The sequence below is a fragment of the Ochotona princeps genome, chromosome 12 (assembly GCF_030435755.1).
Source record: "Ochotona princeps isolate mOchPri1 chromosome 12, mOchPri1.hap1, whole genome shotgun sequence".
In the NCBI taxonomy this organism is placed as follows: Eukaryota; Metazoa; Chordata; class Mammalia; order Lagomorpha; family Ochotonidae; genus Ochotona; species Ochotona princeps.
This window is the reverse complement of record NC_080843.1, coordinates 8,076,480-8,102,231: the sequence shown is the minus strand read 5'-3', so window position 1 is coordinate 8,102,231 and position 25,752 is coordinate 8,076,480. Positions and strand designations below refer to the sequence as shown.

The window sequence follows — 25,752 nt, the reverse complement described above, 5'->3', positions numbered from 1 at the left end:
GGAGTACAGACTTTGAAAACTGGCAGTTTGAAATATAATCTTAGATTACATTTGTGTCTGAAAGTTTTATTAAATAATTTCTTTGCACATATATTTTCAAAGCTGTAACCATCATTAATGGAACTTTGCTAGGACTGAATTTATAAGTATTTCTAGATCCTTTAAAATCCTACTGTTAATGCATGAATTATAATATTTGTAAGCCATTAACTGTTTTTTTTTCCTGCTTCCAGGAAAACTTAACAGACATGATTTCCCAGCAGTAATTGAGTCATTTAAGTAACTCAAATAGGAAAGAAAGGTTTTAATTTGTTTGTTGCATCAACAAGAAATAGAGGGCAGAGTGTCTGAACTACAGGCAAAAAGGAGCTGATTGCTGGTGAGTTGTCACTCAAGAGCCATCTGTTGAGTTTCATAAAGGTGCTGCCAATCAGTTATATAGTGAAGGGGAGGAACTTCAAGTGCCATTCAAGAATCTCACAAGCAAAGAAACCAAACTTATTCACAGGGACATATTTATAGTCACAAAAGAGTATGTCCTGGGATAGTTCGGTGAGCACATGATTGGTTGTCCCACAGGCCCACAGCCCATGCTTCACTGCTGCTTAGCATTATTATTTATTACTTCAAGAGTGCTCAAAGGATGTGTGCTACCTCTACCTCGGTCTACTGCCAGATGAGATATAGACAACTGAGAATTGTCGGCAGACTTCTCAGTATGAAACACATGGGATGCTCCACAGCAACCCAGCACAACAACCCACTCCACCCAAGAATACATCATCCATATGGCTTACTTTTACCTCTAGGGATCACGGAGCCAGAACGCTTCTGGGAAAAGGAATTAGTGGGGGAGTCCACAATGGAAAACAATAGGCCGGTAAAGATCCTCCGTGCGTTTCAGTACACTCACCTTGACGATCCCCCGTATGTGCATTTTGGCTATCATCTCTGCCGTGTACAGAAACATCAGGAGAGTATCCAGCGTGAAGGTAACGTACTGCAGAGGAGGGTAGTGCTCGAAGGTCATGGGCGTGTTCATGCAGACGGAGATGACGCTGATGATGGCACAGATTCGCAACAACGAGTGGACCCACTGCAAGGATGGCGCCCGTTATCATGCGCTGCAGCCAACCGTATGACAAACTCTGTACAATACCGAATATGAGCTCAGACTATCTCACAAATGTGCAGGGAAGGGGAAGCCAGTATCTGCAAACATTCTCACCATTTACATAATGTGCTAAGTATTTCTCCATTTACATTGCTTCGCTTTGAAAACAGCTTGTGTCCCACGTGGACACATGGGGTCTAAGGAAGGCTAAAAGGCATTCCTTTGGTCAGCCATTAGTAAAGCCAATGCCAAGATCTGAAGCTGGTCAGACTACCCCAAACTTTGTCAATTTCTAAAGTATCAAATCACAATATAGAAAGATTCTAGTTCAATTAAAATATATGCTGGAAACAGACTCATAGAGAAACTGGAGCTAGCCACTTTAACCCTTTTGTTTTTTCTCTAGTATCATCATCCAGAATTTGGAACCATATTTCCTTTACAGAGCTTCCCTAGTACTTAAGCACAATAGTTTATCATTTCAGATCCCAAATAGTTTTTATGAAGGACTTCATGTATAGCACTTCTAACATAAAAGGGTTTCTATTTGTATTTAAGTAAAATCTTGCATAAAGATATTTTTAAAAGTCTAGATTCACCCTACAGGTTTGAAAGATAATAAATGGAGTTTTCTCTTGATTCTGCAGAGCATGTATTACCCATATGTAGCAGCGGTAGTTCTTTCAAAATTAAAAAGCAAGCTACTGTGTTTTCCTAGCAGCCTATCCACAGACTGAAGATTTTCCTTAACCCCAAAAAGATGAGGAATCAAAAAAGATGAGTAGATGTAGGTGTGTTTGTATATTTATATATTCACATCACACAATTATTCACATAAACTATTTCATTATGAAAACTGGTAGCTTGGGTAAAAACTGTTTCACTGCATCTGCATGCCAAACGCATATAATTAACATTACAGAATTAACCAGTACACAATTCTTAAACATAATTAAAATATTATTTATTAACTTATCTTGCATAGATACACAGATATGTTTATCCTTTTTTAAAAAGATTTAAAAAATTTTGATTGAAGGGAAGAGTTACAGAGATATATGGAGGAGAAGGAGAAAAAGGAAGGTTCAACCTACAGATGGCCTCACCAGCTAGAACTGGCCACGCTGGAGCCAGGAGCCAGGAATGCCATCTAAATCTGTCTCGTGGATGGCAGGGGTCCAGTCATTGGCCATCTTGCTGGGTTTCCCACGTGTATTAACATGTGGATTGGATGTGGAACAGGCAAAACTCAAGCTGTAGCTCTTACGGGAAGCTAGACTAGCAAGTAGCAATTCTGCCAGCTGTGCCACATTCTTTATTATATCCCAGTTCCAAAAAAAAAAAGCAAAACAGACAAACAAACAAACAAACAAACAAAAAACAGACAAAAGACTGTGAGACTGTCAGCACTTTGAGGGGACTTAGGTGCTTCTAGGCTAATGAGTGGGTTATAATGTTTATCTGAAAAGTTATAGTATTTCATGAAGGCATACTGCTGCTGATTCCACACCACTTACATTCCTGATGCTTCAATATATTTTGAGCATGTATTTAATGCTTTTTGTGTGATTTAGAGACATCAAAAATTAATGGGTGAATTTTTCCCTATCTGAACACCTACAATACACAATCTAATGATGTAAAAGGCTACAAAAGGTGAGTTCTTCTGGACCAATTGTCTTTTGAATTTGAAGGAAAAATTAAAATCAAGCATTGATAATTTCAGTAATGCTGTGAGCTCACATCCACAAAACCCATCTTCTTCATAAGCTCTCCAACAGCTTTCCGTGGGTAGACACACAGGGATAGGAAGTGCTTTCTTTTCTGGTCCGTTCTGTTTTATGGACAGGGAGAATTAGCCCACTGTCCAAGAGAGTATCTGGGCTCTGACCCATAACCGTTCTGCAGTATGTATTAGAAGAGTACATATTTCTATGTAATACACACTATGTTTGTCTAGAGTTACAAAATAGTAGGGGTGGAAAGCAAGGAGGGCCATGCTGCCTTCAGTGAGTGTTGAAGACAAGCAGGGGCATGGGGATGGGCCGGCATCTTGGCCGGTTTTAGTACGCATGAGGATCTGACTACCAGGGGAGTGAGGGAAGGGCCTTCCAGACCAGGCAAGTCCCTGGGCAAAGGAAATCAAGTTGAACAAGCCAGGGATCCTGGGACAGCACTGATGTCGCTTGATGCACAGTATATGTGAAAAAATGAAGGACTCCGTGGCTGGGCAGGTTAGAGCCATAGTACAAAAAGCCATGACTCTCATATCAATACATTTACTTTACAATAGAGCAAATAGGGAGGTTTTAGTGATTGGAGAGCAAAAGGCAAATAGAATGCATAGACATGATGCAGAGAAATGTGTGCCAGGCTGGGGAAGTAGCCTAGAGGTTAGAGGACAAAACACTAGAGCGAGCCAGTATTTCCTCCAGCAGTTAAGACACCCAAGTCTCCTGTGGAGTATCTGGATTTGATTCCTGGCTAGGGCTCTTAACTCCTGCTTCCTCTGCCATTATAGATCCTGGGAGACAGCAGTGTGATGGACCAAGTCACTGGGTTCCTGACCCCAGTGGAGGAGGACGGCATCCTCTCAGCTTCAGCACTGGCCCAGCTGCAGCCCCAGAAGCAGGCTTTAGGAGAACTGGAGCAATCGAGAAAGATCTGTGTGTCTGCCCATCTGCCTAGTTTGCTTCGCAAAAAAATAGATTTTTAAAAAGTTTTGAAAAAAGCAAGAAATAGACTGAAAAGGACAGGAGGAGCCCAGGCAGATGCTCCACTTCAGCCAGGGGGAGAGGAGCAGTGCAGGAGGTCTGCAGGTTACATCTCTGCATCACTTCAGCATCTACTGTGAGCTAGCTACTGAAAATGGTCCTACTTTGTTTTGTAAAGCTGAGCTCCCAAGAATGATGAATTTGCCATTTCCCTTTAGTTCTGGTTGCTATGGTGTCTAGTAAACAATGACACCCAGCACAGCTGACCTTCCTCTCAAGTTCTCATCAACTTAATTAGCCATAGAAGGTGACTATATTCTTCAGAGCCACTATGCACTATCTCATTAACCTTTACTTTTATCCAACGCTTGCAACTCAGAAGGAGACCTTTAATTTAAAAAAAAAAATGCTTATCATCTCACAGAGTCAGACATGCTGAGGCCAGTAAAGGAGAGGATGTTTGTGAAGAATTGGTTGCACCTCTTGGAACCAGCGGTGGGTCGCACTGGAACACACTGCCATCTGTAGTGTGCACCTCTGAGCACAGAGGGAGCAGGGACATGAACCAGACCACCTGGCCTATCTTCCCACATTCAGTCACTCACGGGACACCCATCAATGCCATCAAATTGTTCTCAACTTCTAGGAACCAAGACTCCCCCATATTCTACTACAGCTCAGTGAGACATTCAAAGCCCTCTACTTCAAAAAAGAAACTTACTGGCTTGTTAATCCAGAGGATGTCTGCGTTGTCTGAGAGGGATTCGTCAGGACCAAAGTCAGTAACTGGCTGGGCCTCCACCCTGGAGCTCTGCTTCCTTTTCAGCATGCTGCAGTTAGCTTTGGGGAGCAAGAGGAAAGCCAGAATCTGCACAAGAAAGAGAGTTGTGTCTGTCACGGCAACCATTTTTATCCCTACCAACCCCTCCCCCACCGAACCCCCACTTATCTTTATGCACATATAGCTCACACATGTGGTCTACTCTATTGTGGACAATAAATGCATGAAAATAGACATGTTTAAAATGTGAGGCAAAATTAATATTCATGAAAGCTTGAGGCCTTTTTTTTTTCTCAGAATACAATGCCATTAACGGCTGGATGAAATACTTGGTCCCTTAGATCAATATCCCCACAGCCGTCTCCACCTAAATGTGGCCTATGCCAGAAAACAGTGGACTAATTCAAATCAAATGCAATGATTGACCCTGGAATTTCTCCTTTTGCTATTACGACACTCAAAGTCACCTTTCACTCTAACGTAGTTCTAAGTTCATCTCCCAGTTTTCTAAGGGGATATGGGCCAGAGGCAATACAGCAGGATTTCCTCTGAATGAAGTTGTCTTTAATAAGTGCAGTGATTATTTAAACCTCTACAGGTAGAGTGAATAAATCTTCCATCAAATTCCACTAAAGAGAGAGATGATGTACTAGCTTGCCCCCTAAACTTCCACAACCCTGAGCCACCTGTCTCTTGATGCTTAGATGTCCCAACCATCTAAGCAAGCATTGCAACGTGTGAGTCCCTCAGAAGATAATGAGCAAATAAGTGTAATACAATGTGATAAAAGATGGTATTTGAATAGATGGTGCCTGATTACCCTTGAGTCCACATTAAGACTTCTCATTTGGCTAATACCTGAGCTGATGCTCAAGAAAGAGCTCATGTCTTTGAATTTATATTACATTCATAGTAATTGGAAATATTTTGTTTAACTTTCAAAATGGGCTTAACAAATAAACCATCTAGTCTTTGTATGTATGCATAAGAAATTCTAGTCTGTGGCAGGTAATAACTTGACCAAGCCCACTCAATGCGAACCTGAAATTTAAAACAAGCGCCGTCTGATGACAGAACATAAAGGGTTGCATGAGCTGAGGTTCTTCAGGGGGATGTGTAAAGGCAGGTAACAGAGAACAGCACTCCTTGCCAGACCAGGAAAGCCAGACCAGGAAAGCGCAGTTCTGACACTGGCTAGGTGTATGGGCTCTGTCTGGTGTATGTTATAGTTCTAGGTGAGAAATCTACCCAAGGACGGTGGGGGCTTCTCAGTCTTCAGTGGAGCGCAAGAAGAACAAGAATGTGCTTGCAGCAGGTGAAATATGCACAACTGCAAAACACAGGAAGTTCAGAACCTAGCAGCTCTGGGTGGGAGTTCCTGCATTTCCACCTCTGCCTCTTGCTGTGTGATTCTGCTTCCCCAGCGTGTCCCCCACAGCCCCTTCTCATCCCAACAGGAATCCAGCGAATTTCCCCTAAGGTGTGCTTGGTATGTCCAGATGGATATCGCTCTGGATTGGGTTTATCAGAGGCTCCACAGTAGCTTGCACTAATTAATCTTAATGTACATAATTGGAGCTAAGGACTCTTGACATCCTTAGACATGTATGCAGAATATCCAGATGATGTCAGTTCTCTGCACTACTGTGAGGAGCAAACACCTGCTGGCCTCAATTTGAGATGCTTCATGAATGACGCTCTCCTAGGGCTGGAGGTGAAATCCTTGGGAAATCCTTCACAGTGGTACAAAACTGAGGGAGAAAGACAAGAGCAGTCTCACAGTGTAGTGATGAAAGTATGCAATTACTGTAGCCCTGCAAACAATCTCTTTTTCACTAAGCTAATGAGGACTCATGAGCATATGAATTCCAGGCACCTTTTAATATCAATCTAACACCTGAAGCAAAACATACTTTTAATTTTTGATTTGTCCATTGAGAGAAGTACATATCAATGGTTTATGTTTCTATTTTTCAGGTTTCCATTCAACTCTACTTGACCCATCAAAACAACACAACCATCCCTGAATGGCAGCGGCTGTCATTATCTGACTTGCTGTCAGAAAGCCGCCAAATCAGAATACACAAGAAATGACTCACTCAGACTCCAGAGATAACTAGCTAATTCTTGCATAAATTAAAACCCAACAAGTAGCTTCTACGTCATGGAAATTCTGGGTGATTTAATATGAGTAAATATTACATAAAGTAATCAAACAGGAAGGTAAATGAATTACAGGCATTAGGACTCTAAAATTAGTTTGCGGCAGTTGGTTATAATAATCTTGCTATATACACAGAAGTGTTGGTTTGCACTACCATTCAAATGGAGTCAACATAAGTGAGCCCTGATGATCCCTTATTCACTGGTAGCAATCAGGAGGGATTTATTTAAGTTTCCTAGGTGAGCCTAATAATTTGATGGGAAATTGCTTTGTATATCTTTGTCTTATCATTATCATATATTTATGAGTTGGGATTTTTTTCTGTGTACTGAAATTCCCTTGATAAGACAGTGCACTAAGTTTGAAAAATCTTGCTTTCCAACAGCTTTTTCACACTTGATAAAAGTAACTGCTATTTAAATAGTTCAATATTGGGAGAGACTGGCTTAGTTACAATATGTTCATTGATAAATTCGTCACTCAGAAGCAATTAATAGCAAGTCAGAAAACATGATCCAGTTTTTGTACTCTGTGATACCAAGTTTGTCCAGTTTATCCCTTGGACACAGGCGACCACATTTAGACCTACCAGTCCACAAGAAAGACTTTCATGTATGCCTCTCCTGTCCCAGACGTTCTTGCTCTGGTTAGGCTTCCCTCACATGCAGCTGAAATAACCTCAAAAGATTCTCACCACAGAGTCTCAGGAATTACTGTTCTTCTTTTTCTTTTTTCCCCCACTTCATTCCATGTACTTATAATGGGCCCTATCACTTGACCCCCGTTACAAGGCTCCTTTGTAATTCATGACACCTCATACCTGTATAAAAACTCAACTTCTCACACTATCATTTCAGTAAATGCAGAAAAAAGCACTTGACAAAATCAACAGCTCTTTCCGCTACAATCTTTCAACACCAAAGGTACAGGCAAAATGTATGTCACTACAATGAAGACCTTAAAAGACAAGCTCACAGCCAACATCACGCTGAAGTGGGACAGCTGAAAGCTTCTCCCTTAAAAGCCAGAGTCAGTCCAGGCTGCCCACTCTCCACACAGCTAGATTACTCCTGGGAGTCCAAGCCCCAGAACAAGTAGGCAAGGAAAGAGGAAAAAGGGATAGCAAAACTCGAAATGATGGAGTTAAATATCTTTATATGCTGATGATATGACCTTATATATATAAAACCCTAAGGATTCTGTGAAAAAAAAAAACACTGCAATCAATAAATGAATTCACTGAAGTTGCAAGTTACAAAACCAATGTATGACAATCAGTAACATTTCTATCTACTAATAGTGCACTATTGACAAAAAATAAGAAATAAAGAAAAAAGAGATAATAAAGAGCAAACAACTCCATTCAATTCCAGTAGATACATACAAACAAAACACCTGAGGAAAAACAATACAAGAAAGAAATGGAAGAGACATAAAGAAATGGAAATGTATCTTGTATTCATGGATAAAAAAATTAATATTTTAAAATGTCAACCTCCCAACAGTCCAATACAGTGTGTCCAGTGATTCTGAAAACCTTGGCTTATTATCTTGTTTTTCATTCACCTGTTCATTTATGCAACAAATATTATACATCTACTACATTGTCAGGCACTGTGGTTGGCACTGAGTGTAAAGCAATAAACAACAAAGGCATTCTTGAGTTTTCAAATTACCTGTTCCATTTACCCTCACGGTTCAAGGACACTGAGTTCCACAGACCTTCACTTGCACTTCAGTTCACTTTCTTCACCAGATCAGTTAAACACATCATTATTCACCATGCTTCGGCCTTATCGACTATTTCAAATCCATTGTTACAATTGTGTGCTTTTCATCGTGTGCTAGAAAGCCCATAGAACTTGCTCATAATTTCCCAGTTTAAAGCATGAAGAAATTTTGTCTATGGGTGCAATGTGTTATGGCTTAAAGATTAAATATTTCACAACGAACGTACAAACAGGAGAAATACTCCATTTTAGAAAAAAAAAAGCCCCCAAAGACAACAGAAGTCAAGACTGAATCAGTAGATGTCATTACAATTGTCAACATGTCCAAATCCTCAGATCACATCAGCATACAACTCTGACGTTTTCATGAATGCAAGTGGAACTGTTCACTTGTCGGCCCATGCAAGAGCCACGTGCAGTTAATGGCAGACTTTTCTACCATTGCATAGTATCTATATCACAGTTTGAGAAGAAAATGGAAAAAAAGAATGTTCAATAATTTACTCTTAAAACTTCTACTTTCCTGTCTTCAGAAGAGCAAGTACCATTGCTAATAGAAAGCTTTTATTTATTCATGCTTAAAAAATTGCTTTCATAAAAATGCTCAATCATTACAAGGTGATAGGAATTTAGCAGCAAATATAATATATCTGGTCTCTTCCCTCCAAGAATTCCTGAATGTGGCAGGTAATATGCTTAAATTAAAATATACAGTAACTGGTGAAGGGACAGCCTATTCTATGATACAGTTACTCTTCAACTTTTTTTGTTTTGTTTTGTTTTAGCCCTATTGCTAGCTCCATAGCACCTATTTTAAGTTTTCATTAACAAAAACCATGCTGATTTGTTACAGAAAAATGAAGGCTACCAGTAATCCTGCTTGCAAAGACTCAATCACTTTGGTGAGGCATTTGTTGACCATGTACATTGTTCACGGGGCAATAGACAAGATCATAATCAGTGATGGCCTCTCTCTCCATGGAATTTTCTTTAGCAGGGATGTCTGCTCTCCAAAGGGACATGTATCACTTTTAGGACTTGTTTTGGCAAATACATTTCTCCATGCCTGCGTTTATTTCAAAAGGCTGCTTACACATCATTTTGTAACCAGATTCTGTTCATCTCGCTTTATCTTGTGAACATTTGTCTCTTCAATAAATATGCACGCACAGAAAATCCACATGAATATCACCCTCGAACACCAGTGTTTCTCCCTGGTCTTTGACTCATAAGCTCATTTACAAGGCTTTGCAAGACAAGCAGATGCAAACATCTCTTTCTCGATTGGGTTCCCAAAGTTGAATCTGCATCTCACAAACTTGTCGCCTAACATGTGGAGGCAATGGGATTCGATGTTGCCATTTGCTGACTTGACTACTGCAATCTTAGCTCTTATTTCAAGTATGTCTTTTGCACTCCAGTCTTGTTAAGGGTCAAAAGAGTAAGCCCTTATTTCAACAAGAACTTCGCGCCTTTTGTCCTTGTCTGTGCACAAAGGGGCTTCAAGTTCATTGAAACATGGAATTAAAAGATATTTTTTGTTGATTGCAAAATTGAAATGCATGCATTCTTCAGAGCTCCACAATAAAAATCTGATGACAAAAGAGGATGTTTGGTCTTGGTGAGGAGACAGCAAGAGGTTAAATATTCTGTTTGCTGAATTCCCTCTCAGACAGACTCCATGTCCACTTGGGACACATGAACATGTTTCATGCCATGGTTTAAATTAAGAAAAATGCACCATTGTTCTGTCTTGTTCTTCTGTTTAACATCCTCTGCAACAGCTTATACTGAACTTTTCAATCTACTCACCTTGCCATAATACCCAGGATACAATAGATCCTCAAAGCACTCCACTCCTTCCCTTTCTGTGCCTGCTAAGGTGTCCTCAGGCTGGGGATTGGATTCCTGAAACCCCACTTTCCTTAAGTCCAGCCCATCTGCATCCCTTCAAGGAGCCCAGACAATCCTGTCTTTCCCTCCCTGAGGTCACGGCTAAGCCTCCAGTGTGGGAAACACAGCACCGTTCCAAACCAGAACCTTACCGCTCTAGATTCTCCAGTGACTGCTCCATTACCACTTCTTAATTTTAATAAACAAAATCATTTATGGAAACATCTTAAAGATAGAATCTGGCATGAAACTGAATGATATTCCCCAACCAATGCTTTATTTAAAGGAAGACAATATGTGATAGCACACGCTTGTAATACATGAACACACATGGGTGACCAAATGCATTAAGGGACATTGATGTGTCCATGATAAAACAGTAGTCTCTTTGGTTGCCTTCTTCCTTGACATGTAGAAACAGACTCCTTTCACTAAAGCCATCTACTGAGGACATACTTTGTGTCATACTGTGTTTTAAACAAGTAAAAAACCATTACCTTCCTCAACCCTTACAAGAATCATTTCACAGATGAGGGAACTCAGAAAAATGAGTCAACTTGTAACCCAAGACAGTATGGCTTACAGAACTATTAAATTAAAAGCACAAAACATTATGCAATCTACAACAAAAAGAAAATATTTTCAATATATTTTAATGACCCAACCCAGTAATGACAAGCTCTTTCAGCATTCACTGGTTATTGTTTGCTGAAAGAGTATAGACCTTTTTCATCTGTTAAAATTGAATCCACTGTTGTTTTGCAATTTATTTTTGCAATGTTATAGTTCTTTGCTACATATTCATAAAGGTGTCTACTTTTTTCTGGCGACTCATCAAGCATTTTCCCAAGCCCTCAGCCCCATGGTGCTCACACTTTCCAGAGGCATTATCCATCTGATCATTTCCTTGATTGAGAATCATAGAAAGATGATGCTTTTATAAATCCCTATTTTCCAATATACAATTTTGTAGGACCTCCCCTCCTTTCCCTCCTACAAGCCTTTAATCCTCTTCTCCCCTTCCCGGCATCTGTGTGTTTTACAGTAACACTGTCCCTCGGCTGCAGCCAAGACTCCAACATTCTGCTCTTTACCTGAGACATGACATTGTAGGTACAGGCAATGGTGGAGAATCTACCACTGATGATTAAATATTATGCTTTCATTTCTTTCCGTACAAATTAAAAAAAAATGAGGAAAGTAACCTACTTACTCCCATCTGGTAATCTCACATCAAACACTAAAGGGATGGAGCTGTTCCTTTCTTAAGGTGACAAATTTCTTAATTTTCTAAGTTAAGGTTTAGTCTCGTAAATTCTTGACAATGTATCAAGAACAGAGAAACTAGAAAATAGGTTTCACTGATGACATGAGGCCAAAACAATGTATGTGTTCCTACAGAAATTATCTGAGTGCAATAAATGAGGGCATTTTTTGAGGGAAACCTGTTATCACACTCAAACTCCAAAACCCATGATGATGTCAACATCAAAATTTAGTTTTGCTAGTGTTTGTTTGCCACCTTCTAGCAAAGGAAGTACAGATGAAATTAATGTTACCAACCAGAAGGAACTAAGATATGGCTATTTGATTAATACAAAGAACTACTTATCTAAATGTTGATAGTAAGAGCGTGTTGGGCTATCCTAAGAAACTTTGAGAGTGAAAAACAATATATTCTGGAATATACAGAAAGGAGAGGAGTCTGCAACAGATTATGTGTCAAGTGACTTACAACAGAAGTATGTATTAATGCTCTAGAAGCTTCTTACATGCTTGTACATTTAATCATTTCTTAGGTAGAGTAATGTCCAAAAACTACTGGGTATAATATCAGAATAGAGCAAGCACAGACTTGCAGGCATCATGTATTCTTCTTTTTATTCTTTTGTTTTTTTTTTTCAACTGGAAAAACATTTATTGAAAGTTAGTATTTCTAGGGCTGGCACTATGGCACGGGGGGTTGAGCCATGGCCTGCAGTGTAGGCATCCTGTTGGGCACCGATTTCAGTCCTGGCTGCTCCACTTCTGCTCTAGCTCCCTGATGGTGTGCCTGGGAAAGCAGTGAAGGTTGGCCCAAATGCTCAGGCCCGTGTACCCACATGGAAGACCAGGAAGAAGCTTCTGGCTCATGGCTTTAGCCTGGCTCAATCTCAGCCATTATTGCTCTTTGGGGAGTGAGATGGTGGGTGGAAGATCTCTCTTTTTCTGCTGTTAAAACGGTAAATAAATCTTTAAAAAAACACTAAAAAGGAAGTTAGTTCACAGCTTCATGCATGCACTATCCCAAACACTTAATTGGCCTCTGAAGCATTTTTTGATATTAACTCCACTATACAGATTAAAGACCCATAACAGACATTCCCAAATCCACATGAGTTGGAAGTGTTTAGAATCCAACTATGAGGTTTGTTTTGTTAGGAGAACGGAGATAAGAGGGGGAGAACAGAACTGGCAGAGAATTTTGTTTTTAATTTTTAGCCCTACAAACTTTTATATCTTCCAAATGTGTTGCAAAGATGATGTGTTTCACTTACAATTTCTTTAAAACAAGTAAAATAATCAAAATTTAAGATTAAAGGACTCACACCTGCCACCTGCTGAGGGTTTCCTTTGAGTGAGCCCAAGAAAGAGCTCTGCCTGTATGATTCCATCCACTTCTCACCAGGCTCCGAGAGGCTGTGTCTCTTTATCTTCTGATTTTACAGAAGCAGCTGAAGTTAGGATAAAGCAGGTGTCTTGTAAGGGCTAGTGCCACGAGTTTGTGCTAAGTCATGAGAGAGCCAGGTCTTTCTGATTTTTCCCCCTGAGATAACCTGCTATGCACATCTTTCAATCTGATCCTTCTAAGGCCTGCTTCCTGTCCAGAAAACAGATGTAGAAGTCTCAGAATCCTTGCCTCTCCCACATCTAAGTGATGGAACTGAATTACAGCACAGCTGCCCATCAGCCTGCAGTGCCTGAACTCCTGGTCTCCAGTCTGGTTGCAGTCTCACTCATGAACTATAAAGGATGGACTGTGTCTTTCCTTTAAATCTAGCCTCTGTCTGCTTGGAGAAAAGGCAGTTGGTTCCCTCGGACTGTTTTCTCTCCTAAATGCAGCCTAAAGTCCTATGTCTACCCTGGCAACACAGCAGAGAACACCATGTTAGCGCCTCAGCTGAAACAGAATAGAAAGTTTGTCCTGATGGTCAGTATGTTGGTCTCCGCAGCCCAACACCTGCCCCCTTCTCATGCAGCTAGAGCATCAGTGTGGCTGATTTTGTCTGATTTTGCACAAAAATAAATACACCCAGTGGGGTGATTTTTTTTTTTTTTGTCTTTTCTCTCTTCTCCAAACCTCATTTTTCTTCTGGGACACTACCACAACTCTCTTAGACCTCACAAAGCCAGGACAGAGGCCTGCAAAAACAAACGCTGCTGGCATGGCCCCTGGCCCAGCAGAGGCCACACCAGAGGGGTGAGCTCGGAGCGGAAGTCAGACATTTCAAAGGACTGTTTCCAAGAAAACAAGCTCTGCTTTTCTTTCTGCCTTTTGTCAACACACCAATGAAAAAAACAGCAAATGATTTTCCACTTTTTCTACTGAGTTTATTTTGTAAGCCCCAGAGAAAAGTTCCATGTTATTTGTTGCTGATTCTTTCTACAATCACCAATAAACAGTGTTATTGCTTCACCAGTCATTCTGTTTAGTTGTGAAAAATGAAATTTTCTTGGACTTTTAAAAACATTTGTAAAGGACTACAGGATGGACCCCTGTTCTCCATGACCCACTTCAGCGGCCCAGTCCTAGCACAGCAAACGACATTACATTTGTTTTGGTGTGACCTAAAACATGGTGTTATTTTAGCTTTATCTTACTGATTGTGTTGAGTTCATGTATCACAAGAGCTACTTCCTTGAGAGAACTTTAGGTGTGCAATGCAATGTTGTTATCTAGAGGCACACCATATTTCTTGATAGAATTTTCCTTGCAAAATCCAAACTTTATAACCACCCTTGGGCCCTGGGAATGACTATTCTATTCTCAACTTGTATTCCTTTAACTGTGTTAGCTCTGTATTGACCTCAGCTTGTGATCAGGGCCTCTTAGACCCTACCCAGAAAATTCAACCTGTTTAACAAGCCCATCCCTTCTCATTCTCTCCAAGTTTAGAAAAGACACACCTTTAGATATTTTCGAGTTGTCCTCAGTGCAGTGGAGTTGTAGGGGGTTTTCTATGAATGTCAGAGTTGAATGTCACCACAGTTCGATGGTGTGATCTTGTAAGAAACACGATTTCCTCTCTCAGAGCAGACTCTACAATTCTTTCCCATCCTCCATGAGTACAGTGACTTCAAGGATTTTCCTCACCCAGTAGACCAGCGACAGGTGTTGCATTTGATGAGTTGCTATTGTCAACATGATGAAAAATTGGAAAAAGAGGCATCCATTTTTATTGTGCTAGCTTAATGTTGTAATGTGAATCTGCAAAGGCAGGATAAGAAAGTGAATTGGGTCAGTGATTTCTGAAGTTTGCCATATATTTAAATATATAGAATACCAAAGGTAGACACCATTTTGTGTGATTCCTCCATTTTGTAAGGTAGATTCACTAAGTTTTGGCGAAGAAGGGGAATAGTTGGTTTATTATAAAATTTAGTGTAGAATTTATCTATATTTATTTTCATTTTATTCTTTAGAGATGCAGAGAAGCAGACATAGACAGAGCTCTTCTACCCAGGAGTCCACTCTCAAAACACAGCACCAGGGCTAGACCACATCGAAGCCGCGAGCCCAGGGCTAGACCACACCGAAGCTGCGAGCCCAGGGCTAGACCACACCGAAGCTGCGAGCCCAGGGCTCCACCTGGGTCTTCCATATAGTAGGAGGGGACCAAGGGTCTTGAGCCATCACTGGCTGCTTCCAGTGTCTGCATTAGCTGGAAGCAGATCAGGAGCAGAGCTGGGACTCACACTGAGGCATCCCAACATGGCACCTGCCATGAATTTTCTTAATTAGTATGCCAGACACCTACCTCTAATTGTTTTTGAACTGTCCTGATATTAACTTCATTCTGCCTCACTTTTTAAATGTATTTATCTATTGATTTGGTAAATGTTGCCTAGCATGTGTTTTACTCATCTTTATTTTTAAAGATTTATTTACTTTGCAAAGTTAAATATATATATAATCATTAAGATATATGTATCTGACTTTGCAATAAAAGTAAATAAATACATATATATATTTACATATATATAATGGAGGAGAGACAGAGAGGAAGATTTTCTGTCCGTTGATTCACTCCCCAAGTGACCGGAGCTGCACTGATCTGAATCCAGGAGCCAGGAGCTCTTCTAGGTCTTCCACATGGGTGCAGGAACCCAAGGCTTTGGGCCGTCCTAAACTGCTTTCCCAGGCCACAAGCAAGGAGCTGGATTGGAAGCAGGGCTGCCTGGATTAGAACCGGTGCCCATATAGGATCCGGTGCATTCAAGGAGAGGATTTTAGCCACTAGGCCACCATGCTGGTTCCCCTCATCATTTTATTTTTCACTTTTGACTCATAGTAGTATTACTGAAGAATAATAATAATAATAGCAATTATTATTATTGTTATTATTATTATTATTGGAAAGGCAGATTTACAGAGAGAAGGAGATGCAGGGAAGAAGAGTGTCTGTTGTTCACTCCCCAAGTAGCTGCAACGGTTGAAGCTCAGTGGATCCCAAGGCAGCAGTCAGGAGATTTCTCTGGGTCTCCCACAAGGGTGCAGGGTCCCAAGGCCTTGGGCTGTCCTCTACTGCTTTCCCAGGCCACAAGCAGGGAGCTGGATGGGAAGTGGAGCTGCTGGCACATGAACAGGCACCCATATGGGATCTTGGCGGATGCAAAGTAAGGATTTAGCCACTAGGCTATCATGCTGGGCCATAGAGAATAATTTTTTAGGACTACACATTTTTAAGATATTATGTTAAAAAGCTTCCTGCTAATTCTGGAAAGGATGTCTGAGTCTAAGTCTGTACTCTCCCTTTGTGGATAGGTAAGTTAAAAAAAAAAAAAGAACAAAACACTGGGTGCTGATGTAGTTTTTATTTTCATTCTTTTTCAAACTCAAAATAGTCACCAGTCTGTATATAGATGTTAGTCATGTTTTATTAATTCGTCCTGCTATGAGATAACCTAATCTCCATGTCTGGATTTCTTTTTTAATTATTCTAAGAGAAAACATGATCTCCTTTCGTTTGAAACATGGCGGTGTTCCACGCGCTCTGACTGCTGTCAGGAAGAGCGTTTCTCTGTGTGCCTGTTGGCCACCTTCCATGCCTGCCATTCTCCTCCTGGAGTTCTCCTTGCAGCCTTTCCTTTGCATAATCAGAGCCCCTTCTTGCTCTGCATCTCCACACAGGCTTTGGCCTTTCAGAGCTCCGATTTTTCCCCAATGCTTCCCTGAATCCGGCCTCTGTGTCCCCTCTGCAAGCCCCACAGGTCAACCCCTCCCTCGGAGCGTGTTCCAGCCGGTGAGGCTGGGAGGGCTCAGGAGCGGGCAGGAGCTGCTGGAGACAATGCTTTGGAGCCTTAGCACCTGTGTTAGCAACAGCCCGCTCCTGACCTCACAGATTCACATTTGGGATTTATCCAGACCTCCCACGTGCTGGTCTCCAAGAAAAGAAAATTATAAACTGAAACTTAGTTCAGCCCATCAGTCCATTCCATCTGTACAGAATGCACTAGAAGGGCCTTGAATTTTCAGCCTAGGAATGAAACCTGTTCTTCCTTTAGCTCTCTTGGAGTGTGTGAATTTTCACAGCATCAATTCCTTTGATCATTTATTTGAAGTCAGAATAGGAAAACAAAAAGTGCAATTAGACTCCTCAAGGAACCAGCCTTTATTCCTAAAAGACCTGGCATTTGCTTATTATTTTTCCCCTCAGCTTTCAATTTCTACACATCCCTACTTTGGTTTTTACTCTAAAAGGAGCTCTTTATCATCTGGTTTCAGAGGCAATAGTGAAAGGTTAAGTCTTTATATAGCACACAGGTCATAAACTCACGTTATTATTTTATCTTTTTATTCCATAAAAGCAGGTAAAAGGGTTCCACAAATACTAAAAAAAAATCACTTCAAAAGCATATTAAGGTCATATTCAATAATCTGAATTCTCTAGGAAGACAATTTGAAGATAGATATATAGACAAATACACATAAATCAAATGTATATTATATATGTATATATAACTTTGATACATTCCCTTTCAGAAATGAAATTGCAATTTATTATTAAAAACATAAAATAGAAAGACGATGCTATACTGTAACAATCAGGACATTGTTTACAATGGTGAAAAATTGGAAAGAACACAGAAAATGCTGAATGCTAGAGGTTGGGATATATAAGTGAGGCTGCGTTCCCTGAGAATAGTATGATAGCCATTTATAAGCTTTAGGAAAACGATATAAGATTATTAAAAATGTTCATGATAAATTTAAATCTAAAACACAGTATCAACATTGTTCAACACCATGGCCACAAGCTAGAAAGCCATGCTTTTGAGAATACAGAAGGGCTGGCGCGTTGGCTCAGCTCGTAACTCCTCCATCCGCAAATGCTGGGATTCCATATGGGTACCAGTTTGAGTCCCAGCTGCTCCACTTCCCATCCAGCTTCCTGCTTGTGGCCTGAGAAGGCAGTGGAGGACAGCCCAAGGCCCTGGGACCCTGCACCCGTGTGGGAGACCCAGAAGAAGCTCCTGGCTCTGGATGGGCCCAGCTCTGACCATGGCAGCCATTTGGGGAGTGAAGCAGCAGATGGCAGAACTTCCTCTCTGACCTCCTTCCCTCTGTGACTCTGCCTTTCCAATCAAAATGAATACATCTTTTTTTGAAAGAAAAACAAAACAAAACAAAAAAAGATGCCATTCAATCACTATTTAAAAAAATATGGAAACTAAGGCCATTGGTATTAGGTAGTCAGAAATATGTGCATACTCTCTTTTCTCTAAAACTGTAGAAACTCTAACCACTCATCATTTTAAAATTTAAAAGCAAATTAGACATTCATAAATTGTTTACAGAGCATGTTTTGTAGGTGTATAGGTGTGCATACTTCTCGCGCAGGTCCTTTGAGACACTGAGATTCAAGGTCTGTAATATTAACAACATTTTGGAAGGAAACTCAGTCTCTAATGTCAACCCCACATTCGAAAAGTAGGCATTTCACTGTGCATCCATTTACTTACAAATTCGTCTTTTCCAATAGTCGTTGAGGACTTGAGTCAACTTTCCTTTCTCTGGGCACAGAGCTCCCAGACTAATGCTTGCATAACTAAGGCTATGGGGTTGACACAATTTTTTTTTTCTTCACAAACCTGTAATCTTTTTTTGCCACTCTTTCCCCCTAGGACAAATCCATAGAGTCATGAAAATTCAAAATGATCTCAGTGTGATTGATAAATCATAAACAGGTGCACAGGAACACAAATAGGTGTATACACTCACCTGTAAGAAAGAGAGGAAGCCACAGAAACACAGGAAATAGCATACTCAAAGCGAAAGAAAACACTACCTAAAATTTCATTTTGGTAAACCACAAACAAATGATACTTTTTGGACTTTTTTCCCCCTCTTCTGAGAGTATGTTTTTCCTGGTTTGATGATGTCATAATCAAAGGTCAAACTCTATTGCCAGTTATCTGGGAAATGCAAATAAAAACCACAAGGAGGTTCCCCCTAACTCCAGTGAGAATGGCCTACATACAGACAATATACAGACATCAACAAACAACACCTGCTGGTGAGGATGTGGGGGAAATGTACCTTATTGCACTGCTGTGGGGATGGAAGCTAGTACTGCCACTATGCAAGTCAGTACAGACTGTCCTCAGACAACTTAAAATCGATCTGCCATACAACCCAAAGACCCCAATGCTGGGAATATAGCCAAATGAAATGAAATGTGCACTCGAGAGAGAGACCTGCAACTCCGTGTTTATAGCAGTGCAATTCACAACAGCCAGAACATGAAACAGCCCAGATGCGTGTTAGCATATGAATGGATAAAGAAGCCATAAAGAATAGATATGAATGGATAAAGAATCCACGGAATACAACTCAGCCATAAAAAAGGAATGAGGACCCAGCATGGCAATCTAGCTTCGAAAGTCCTCGCCTTGCATGCACCGGGATCCCATATAGGTGCTGGTTCTAATTCCAGCAGCTTCACTTTCCATACAGCTCCCTGCTTGTGGCCTGGGAAAGTAGTCAAGGACAACCCAAAGACTTGGGACCCGTGGCACCCGCGTGGGAGACCTGGAAGAAGCTCCTGGCTCCTGGCTTCATTTGGCCATTGTGGCCACTTGGGGAGTCAATCAGTGGATGGAAGATCTTCCTCTCTTGTCTCTCCTCTCTGTATATCTGACTTTCCAATAAAAAGAAAATGAAATCAATCTTAAGAAAAATAGAATGAAATCTTCCTGTTTGAAGCAACGTGGTCCCCACTGGAAACCATTATGCTTAGTAAAGTAAGCCAGATCCAAAAAGCAAATATCATATGTTCTTTCTGATAAAAGACAGCTAATATGCAAAGTACCACATATATAAATGCATATATATATATATATATAAACTTTACGAGGGAGATTAGTGTACCAGGACATAAAGATACTATACAGTATGCATCAGTGCTCCCAAATAAAAGTCAGATTCTTAATGAAACTTACAAGCACACCTTTACAATGCAAAATTAGGGTTTGTGCCCTTTCCTAAACTTATTATGTCATGATACATTTAAGTCTCAGAAACCCAAGCTTGTAACTTGTACTAAGGGACTATGCCATTACGACAACATGGGGACCAATGAGGGGAGAACGGGGATGAAGCCCTATGCTGTAAAACTGCATCATGATGAAACAAAGGCCCTAGGGTCACCATGTCTTTTCTCCTTGTACAGGGTTTCCAGTGTGGTCCTTAACAGCTACAGGCCATGTATTCAGAACGCCGTCTCACCTTTCAGTCTCATTCCAATATCTGATTTTCCCCCTTCAACTCCATCTGCTTTTAGCAATGGCTGGGGACAAACACACTCTTGAAAAATGAAAAAGTCAGCCTAGTGAGGGAATACCTTTGTGATGCTGTCGTGAAGGGTCGAGAAGCCCTGGTTTTCATTAGGAGCCACTGATACTTAATACTGGAAGGTGGAAAGCCACCCTGGCTGCACACCTGCCCTGGCATTACCGACTTAATCCACATTCTCACAAAACATCCAATCGCAGTAGCAGCGATGAAAACTGGAATCATAACATTAAAAACAGCCATCTGTTCATTCTGAGTTCCCTCTGAGGGGGTCTTTCACAGCAGCCACAGACACAAAAGTCATCAGTCCTTCATGTACCCATTTCACTACTGGGACACTCAGGCTCAGCCAAGGACCACGCAAACAGAAGATGAAGAAGAGAAGCTGCCCAGGACTGAGCCGTAATAATGCGAGTCCCCGTCAGTCATCCCTGAGGTGTGGGCCGCGCCCACTCGCAGATCTATGGTCAGGGTTGGGGGAAGCACACCACTTGAGGACCAATGACCAATGCCTGGTCAGCCTAAGAACCTTTGGGTTCCGCACCCGGGCCGCCTAGGGATTCCAGCCATGCAGTCCACACTCAGCCCTCAGAGGTTCAATGACAAAATGGTGGTGCCTTGGCGGGACACTGCTCTGCTTACTGTGTGGCTCCATTCTGACAGCTGTTCAATCAGACCGACAAAATGAGGGATATTTAGCAATCCCTGGGAGCCTGGAGGTGCAAGGGGAGAGGGGGAGGTGAAGTGAAACTCCCTCATGCTTCTCTTGACCTGACTGGAACAGCACTGTTCCCCGCCCTGACCCTGCGCTTTCGCCGAGAGGTTGCCCAGGCTTTGGTCCTGGCCAGTGCAGCTGCTCTGCATCCACCTCCATCCCGGCTACCTGCCCCGGCTTCCCCCACCTCAACACCTCAGGACTGGGAGGCCGCGGGTCTGGCGGGCTGAGGCTTCCCTGGCCGAGCAAGGCGCATCCCCGCAGCAGGAGCAGGGCGGGCGCACCGCGGCCCACAGAGCCCCTTCCCCGGGTCACACCAGGAAGGGCTGGGTGGGGGCGCGCCTTCCCCTCCCTCCTCGCTAGGCCCTCACCCCAGGGTCTGTGGCACCCTCAGCGCCCCCGGCCCGCCCGGGCCCAGCCGTGGCGCATCCCGGGCCTCCCGCGCAGGGCACCGGCGCACCGCAGCCTCCCAGGCACCGGCGGCCTTGACCAACCTGTAACCCCAGCGCTCGGAGCAGTCATGGTGCCCGCGGGCGGCGGCAGCGGCAGTGGCGGGCGGGATCCGCGCCAGGCGCGGCCCCACAGCGGGCGGGGACGCGGGCCCCTCACCTACGGCGGCTCCGTCGGCGCGCTCGGCCCAGCCGGGCCGCGCCCGGCGCGTCAGTCAGTCCACCCGCCGGAGCCGGGTGGGGGAGGGCGGCGAGGTGTTGAGGGGTGCGGGGATTTTTTTTTTTTTTAAAGCTGTTGAGTTGGCTTGGCCCAGGAGGCTGCGTTGCTGCTGCTGGCAGCGACCGCCCGGGTCAGAACCCGCGCGTTCTTTCCTCTGGCGGCCACCCGCAAATCAGTGTAGCAACAGCTGGGCGCTCCCCGGCCGGCGCTGTCCAGGTTCCCTGGGCGCCGGGTGCACCAGAGCCAGGCTTGCGCGGATGCGCCCGAGGCAGCCGCGTGGAGGCCCCGGCCCAGTGTGCTTGTGGGCTAATTCCACACTTGCCTGTGTGTTGCTGCACAACGACTGCAAAGCCTTCTGAATGCATTGATATTATCGTTTAGAATTAAAACACATTGTCCTGCGGATGAGGCTTGAAGTCCACTGTCAGGTGCACAGGTGCCCTGTGCCGGCTGTGTCTGGGGACTCCGAGGACCCAGGTAGAGCAGGTTTAAGAAAATCCTGAATCCTGAGTCCCAAGCTCAAGTCCAAGGGACACCCTCCCTCCCCACCTTCAGCCCTGCTCTCTGAAAACTTTGCTGAAAAGGCCTGGCATCTTCACGTGTGGTCAGACATTAAAACCTGGGAGGAATTTCTGAGCAGGCATTTCATCATTCCTCAGAGACCCATGAATTGAGGAAGAGAGAGAACCAGAACGAAGCCTCCCCTTAAAGAGAAATCCTAAATGAAGAGCAGTTTAGAATTTCCTTTTAAGGATTCCACCCCAAGACATGGAAGTAAAAAAAAATGATAGTAATTTCTGAAACGTGTTTTCGTTACAAAGAAGTCACAATCTAAAAACATCTCGTCCCATTCCACTAACGCCCACTGCCCATATTAGCAGTTTTCTAGCTAAATGATTTTTTTTTTGGTTGTTTATTTGATAGAATAGGAAAGCACGAGGCCCACGTTCAAAGAAAAACTGTTGTCCTTTGCTTCATTCTCCAGTTGTGTAGGTGGCCTGGTGGGTCAGGGAGGAAGGGGCCCAGCCACGTCCAACTGAGTAGCACAAACTCAATCACTCCAGTCATCACTGCTTCCTATTAACCCTCCCCGAGGGCTGCATTATCAGTAGGAAACTGGAGTCCAGAACCCACACTGGGATGGATTTGAATCCAAACACTGCTATTTAGTAGGGATGCTAGCCACTAGGTAAACATTTCAGTGAGTGGGCCTGATTCTATGGCGAAGATACAAGATGCACTGTATTTTAAATATATTTTATCAGTTCCTGCTTGGGAGACCAACAACCTGTGGATAAGGCAGCCAGGTCTGGGCAATGTATGGGTTTCAAGCAAGCAGCCACAAAGAAGCTCAGTACACTCATTTAGGAATCTGGAAGAAACCACTCTATTAAGTCCCTCTGCTTAAAAATAAAATCAGCTGAATTTGACCAAAGTCAAATCCAGCATAAACAGGTGTTTTTACAAATTGCCAAGAGGTGAGAGATTGAAGGAACACACAGTTCAATGGCTGACATTTCTTAGCAAGGAATTGCATGTTCTGACCCAGCTGTGGCTGGTTTAGGAAGTGCTGTACAAGCAGCAATTATGCCCTCGGCTTTCCCTCTTGATGTGGGAAGCCTAACCCCTGTCATTACAGTGCTTAAATCTCTACCTCCCAAAGGACGTGGGACGCATATAACATGTAAAACTAAGTGGACATGCATACTCACCCTTTTCAAATATGCATGACCCATCCCAAATTGCCAAAAATTTTCTGCATATGTGTAACCTCCCTAGAAGCAAGCCTTATGAAATGCATATTCCATGGCTTTTGGGGGAACCTAGTTTTTGTCATGAGGCTTTCTCACTCCTACCTCAGCCAGCTCAATAAAGTCCAGAGAGCCTTGTCTTTGTGTTGCCTTGGCATACACGCTGGACCAGTGCCCATGGGCCTTCCACCCGACTGGGTACGCAAGCGGACGTGCACCCTGTGGGGCAAATGCTACCATTCCAGCCCTCTGCGTGCTCCTCGCCCTGCCTCCTTTCTCATCGGTAAAGTAACACGGATAAGAACCCTGCCCAGGCCCAACCAACTCTGGAACTATACCCATTGCTATGATCCAGTGAAAGTGAATTGTTGCTCCGTGGAGTCAACTGAATGCACAAGTGTGTCTTCTACACTGCATTTTTGACACATTCAAATGAATCACCAACTTTTGAAGACTGCCTAGGGTCTTGAGAGGGCAAATGAGGCAAGAATGCCTTGATGAAAGAACTTGTGGGTTGGTGGTCTCCACTTGCCACTCCAGACAGAAACTTTTAAGCCTAGTCATTTCCTCTGAGTCAATACTTCCAGGGAACCACAGAGCACTGCCTCATCATTTAGAGTCATCATTTTTGGAAGAAGTCTCACAGCTTACCTTTTGCAGAAGACAAAGCTGCCTCGCTTTCTTGGTCCTAGGGGTCACGTGGGCCATCTTAACTACTTGCAGAGGAAATGTCTCTGGAGCGCTACAACCAACCAAGGGGAAATCTCTGAGTAAACAAGGACAGCGTGGAAGGACGTTGCTCCAACAGCTGACATCTACTCAGAGGCATTGCTTTTGTTGTACCCAGATTTTGAGATCCCCAGAAATTATCAGGAGTCTGAAGCCATTGGAAGCCATTGCAAACGCATAAGGGCAGTTTATTCAGGCTCCCAGCCACCTCTAGTCCAGCAGGGCTGGGGGAGCAGCAGCAGCGCAAGCAGCAGCAGAAGCAAAAGAAGGAGCAATGTGGAAAATGTCTCTCGGAGGACTGTTTTTATTGGCTCCACTCTTGACCTCTCACCTAGTTCTTGTTTACGCTTTAGCCCACACTGTCAATATTGGATACAGCTGAGTTCCATTAGACCAGGTGCTTTCAGCCCCAAGCCCATTGCCTGTAGTGCTCAGCTTAGCGAGTGCTAACCAACTCCTTAGCCCACAATAGGTCCCCCTGTTTTTGTTTTAAAGCAGACTTGAATGTGCCTGACTTAGGTTGTGGACTCGCAGGTTATCAGCCTTACCCGTCATCGGGAATCTCCATAGCATGATGGAGCCCCTGTCTTAGGTTGGTCAGTACCCAGTCCATCTTAACCATCACTGGCTGCCATTCAACGCGTTGCCTGCTACAGATGCACAAATCATACTTGGGGAGGCTGGCAACCCTGTTCCATGGCTAGGAGTGTCATTACCTCAGTAGCAATGAGCAGACAGCTGTTCCTGGGCTTGGGGAAACATAGCACTACACAGGTGAAACATACATAAAGCATATGATGGGAAACAAGAGGCCCTGACCATAGGAGTATCTTTAGCTCGGTAGCAACGAGCAGACAGCAGTACCAGGGCTTGGGAAAACATTTTGCACTTGCAAAGGCATACAATGGGGTACAAGAGGTCTAGGCCAAATCTTACAGCAAAAGAAGGAGCAAAAGAAGGGCCAAGATTGGACAGCACAAGATGTTTATACATTTTAGGCCAATTCCACACACCTATACAGTCATGATTGGTCAGTTTAACTGTTAACTTTAAAAAAAAAAAGCAAGTTGGCAGGCTTCTATTGGTGGGTTTGAAGCAAGCAACTTTCAGATAGTACAAACTGGTGGGCTATAGGGTAGTGAGCAAGTCTTATCTAGAAAGCACACCAGGGGCCTCCTTCCTGAGGTGTGCTCTGCCTATGTGACCTGCAAGGTGTCATGTAGCCTGTCAGGCCTGGAGCTCACACAGCCCCCCAGCCAAGCAAGCAAGACAGAAATCACAAAAGCAGAAAACACCTATGTTCTTCAGGGCCATGAGCCTCGGGTTCCACACACATGACGGGAGGTCTACGAGAGGCAGAGCAGCCAGGTTGGGAATGACATTCCTCTGTGGGCTGTAAGTCTCAAAGAGCAGCTTAGCCTGCCGTATCACAGTGTGG

General features: G+C 43.1%; 1 protein-coding gene across 2 annotated transcripts in view; it reads right to left on the bottom strand.

Moving 5' to 3' along the window:
- The window catches only part of NALCN (sodium leak channel, non-selective), a 258,521-nt gene extending 236,499 nt beyond the window's left edge, over positions 1 to 22,022 (bottom strand). Inside the window, exons 1-3 of one of the 2 annotated variants that reach the window (XM_004577371.4) lie at positions 21,660 to 22,022; positions 4,550 to 4,696; positions 914 to 1,096 (exon numbers count right to left, since the gene is read on the bottom strand). In XM_004577371.4, coding sequence (XP_004577428.2) covers positions 914 to 1,096; positions 4,550 to 4,657 — 291 coding nt within the window. In that variant the 5' untranslated portion in view covers positions 4,658 to 4,696; positions 21,660 to 22,022. The remainder of the gene's footprint in view (positions 1 to 913; positions 1,097 to 4,549; positions 4,697 to 21,659) is intronic. The other variant, XM_058670621.1, reaches the window with a different exon arrangement.
- Positions 22,023 to 25,752: the final 3,730 nt, after the last annotated feature.